Consider the following 2,500-nt stretch of genomic DNA (forward strand, 5'->3'; position numbering starts at 1 on the left):
GCCCGAGCGAATCCGGTTGCGCGGAACAAGCCATGGAAATCGGCCCCTCCCCCCTCCTGTTTCACGCTCCGGCTGCGTTCCGAGCATGACCGTATCAGCCGCAGCACATGGCACACCCGCGTGGCGGAATGACGCGGGCGGCTGATCAGAGGGCGACGGAGATGCCCCACCCCCACCCCCCTGGGGCCCGCGCCCTGGTGCTCGGCCTGATGGAGAGACGCACAGCTGGCCAGGTGGCAGGTAACACGAGGCTGACATCAATAGTGCTGAGGACAGCAGCACTCACATCAATGTCTCCTGAATCAGCAGGTTCTGCTGCAGACCCTGATACAACACTTCACATCTCAGAGCGGCCACGCTGTGAGTCCTGTGGCAGGTAGCACATCACCTGCTTAACAGTTAGCAGCGGGATTCATTATAATTTCAGACTGAATTGGATTGACATTAAATAAAAAAAATAGGAAAAATAGTGTATAAATCATAAACAATTTGTTTTCCCATTGTTGTCCAGCCCTGTGCTAAATTAAAATTAGTATTCCTTACAAGTTAATTTTATAGATATTAGGCCACCTTTTGTCTGATGAAAGACTGGACAAGCGGGCGCCTAGCAGAAGAGTTTTGAAAGCAGGAACTACGACATACAGCAAAAAGACATACAGCAAAAAACGCCTCTATGTGAGCTAAATCACCACTATGTGAGCTAAATGAGTCCTTCTGAGCATCACAGAGACAACATGGGCCTTCACTATAAAAGAACTTAGTGTAAGATTGTGTCTCTAGACGTGCAAACTTTAATGACAGATGAGTCTCCTGCAGCATGTAGCGCAGGGAGGGGAGGAAAACCCATACAAAGGTACCCTAATCCCTTAATGCCCACATCCTGCTCCAATGTCCAGCGCTAAAAATGGAGGAAATATACTGTTCCAAAAACACGACCCTAAATGTGTCTATTTACCAAGTCCTCCAAAGGTATTTACCTATTTCAGCTGAAAAGCCATTGATGTTTACACTTTGATGTTGGCTAGGTAGTGACTCGAGTTTCACAATCAGTTCATCTAGATAATCCTGCTTTATTCATGAGACGAGCGCATGGAGGGGATGGAGGAACTCCACTCGTGCTGCAGGTGAAGAAGTGAATAATGATCAGTGCTAAGGGAGTCAGAAGCAGAGGGGAGCACGAGTCTCAAAGTCCCCGGCCAACTCAAGGAAAAGGGAATCATTCCTCTTATCATGTCTGCTGATGAGAGATGAGGGAGAGATGAGGGGAGAGATGAGGGGAGAGACGAGGGGAGAGACGAGGGAGAGACGAGGGGAATCCTTCCAGTACATGATTGCAGAACCCTTGACGGCTGGATATTACACTGGTGTGACACCGGGCACTCGGTCTAGAGCGCCTCTTCTGAGCAAACTCATTCAGTTTAAAGGAAACACGGTACGTTGAGAGCAGGCAGTGGCAAGTGCTGCCAGGAGCGTAGTGGCTAAAAGTGTTTTCTAGACATGCCGCCCACTCGATTCAGAGCTGCAATACGGCTGGCACTCACCGGCGAGGCTGGCGGGCCTCTGCAAAGTAGCGGTGGCGTAGAGGTCGTGGGAGATCTTGTACTGCTCCGAGGACTGAACGAGCCTCTTGGTGGGTGAAAGGGTGGCGTAGCTGCCCACGCTGAGCTGGTGGTGGAGCAGCGAGGCATTGCTGGGCGGGGACGCCAGGTGCAGGGGAGAGGCCGAGGCCGAAACCCCGCCCCCGCCCCCACCCCCCGCCGCGTTGATGGGTGAGCTGCTGCTGTAGGACTTGGCCAAGCGGCCGGGAGAGGGCTTGGGCGAGGTCGAGGAGGAGGAGGAGGAGGGCAGACGGGGCCCGGTGCCGTCCGAGGCCGAGCCCAGCCGCTGGAGCTTGGCAGGGGAGCCAGCGGCCGAGGCTGCGGGCTGCATGGAGCTCAGGGGAGAGTGGACGCGCGGGGCAGGCAGCGTGGCGCTGGGGTAGTAGAGGCCCGGGCCCGGGCACAGCTGCTGCGGTTCGGACACCTGCTGGAGGATGCCGCCATGACTCAGGGCCGGAGCCGACTCCCCCGCCGTGAGCAGGGCCGCACGGCTGGACGTCACCTGCAGACAGCGAGCGCAGATGGTTAGACCATAGCAGAGGTCCTGTCATGTTAAAATGTCATGTGTGGCATCTTCTTACAGTTCCATACACTATATCACTATAGCAATGAACACTTCTCAACCGTGCGACCAAGCACAGATACACTGCGGGCACGTTAATGTTGGCCCCATGCCAGGAGTTTAGCATGGCTCTTTGGCAGATGAATAAATATGCTCCATTTCTCGTGAGATTTTTCATCATAAGCAGAGTGATTCTGGGTGATTACAATAAAGCATTGGTTCCCCTATTCCTCATTTAGAGGAGCCATGAAATCTGATTAATCTTATTTGGAACGGATTAAGGTATTTTTAAAACCAACATGTATTAGTTTAAGGCGCCGCAGTTTGCAGCGAAGCCTGT

At 53.2% G+C, this 2,500-nt stretch overlaps 1 protein-coding gene across 6 annotated transcripts in view; it reads right to left on the reverse strand.

Annotated features, from left to right (window-relative positions):
* The window catches only part of ctnnd2a (catenin (cadherin-associated protein), delta 2a), a 186,434-nt gene that overhangs the window by 93,261 nt on the left and 90,673 nt on the right, over nt 1-2,500 (reverse strand). For all 6 annotated transcript variants that reach the window (XM_081717028.1, XM_081717046.1, XM_027004434.3 and 3 more), the window contains one exon: nt 1,542-2,100. In XM_081717028.1, coding sequence (XP_081573154.1) covers nt 1,542-2,100 — 559 coding nt within the window. The remainder of the gene's footprint in view (nt 1-1,541; nt 2,101-2,500) is intronic.

This window comes from Electrophorus electricus, chromosome 1, assembly GCF_041902795.1.
Source record: "Electrophorus electricus isolate QZ-2024a chromosome 1, ASM4190279v1, whole genome shotgun sequence".
Taxonomy (NCBI): domain Eukaryota; kingdom Metazoa; phylum Chordata; class Actinopteri; order Gymnotiformes; family Gymnotidae; genus Electrophorus; species Electrophorus electricus.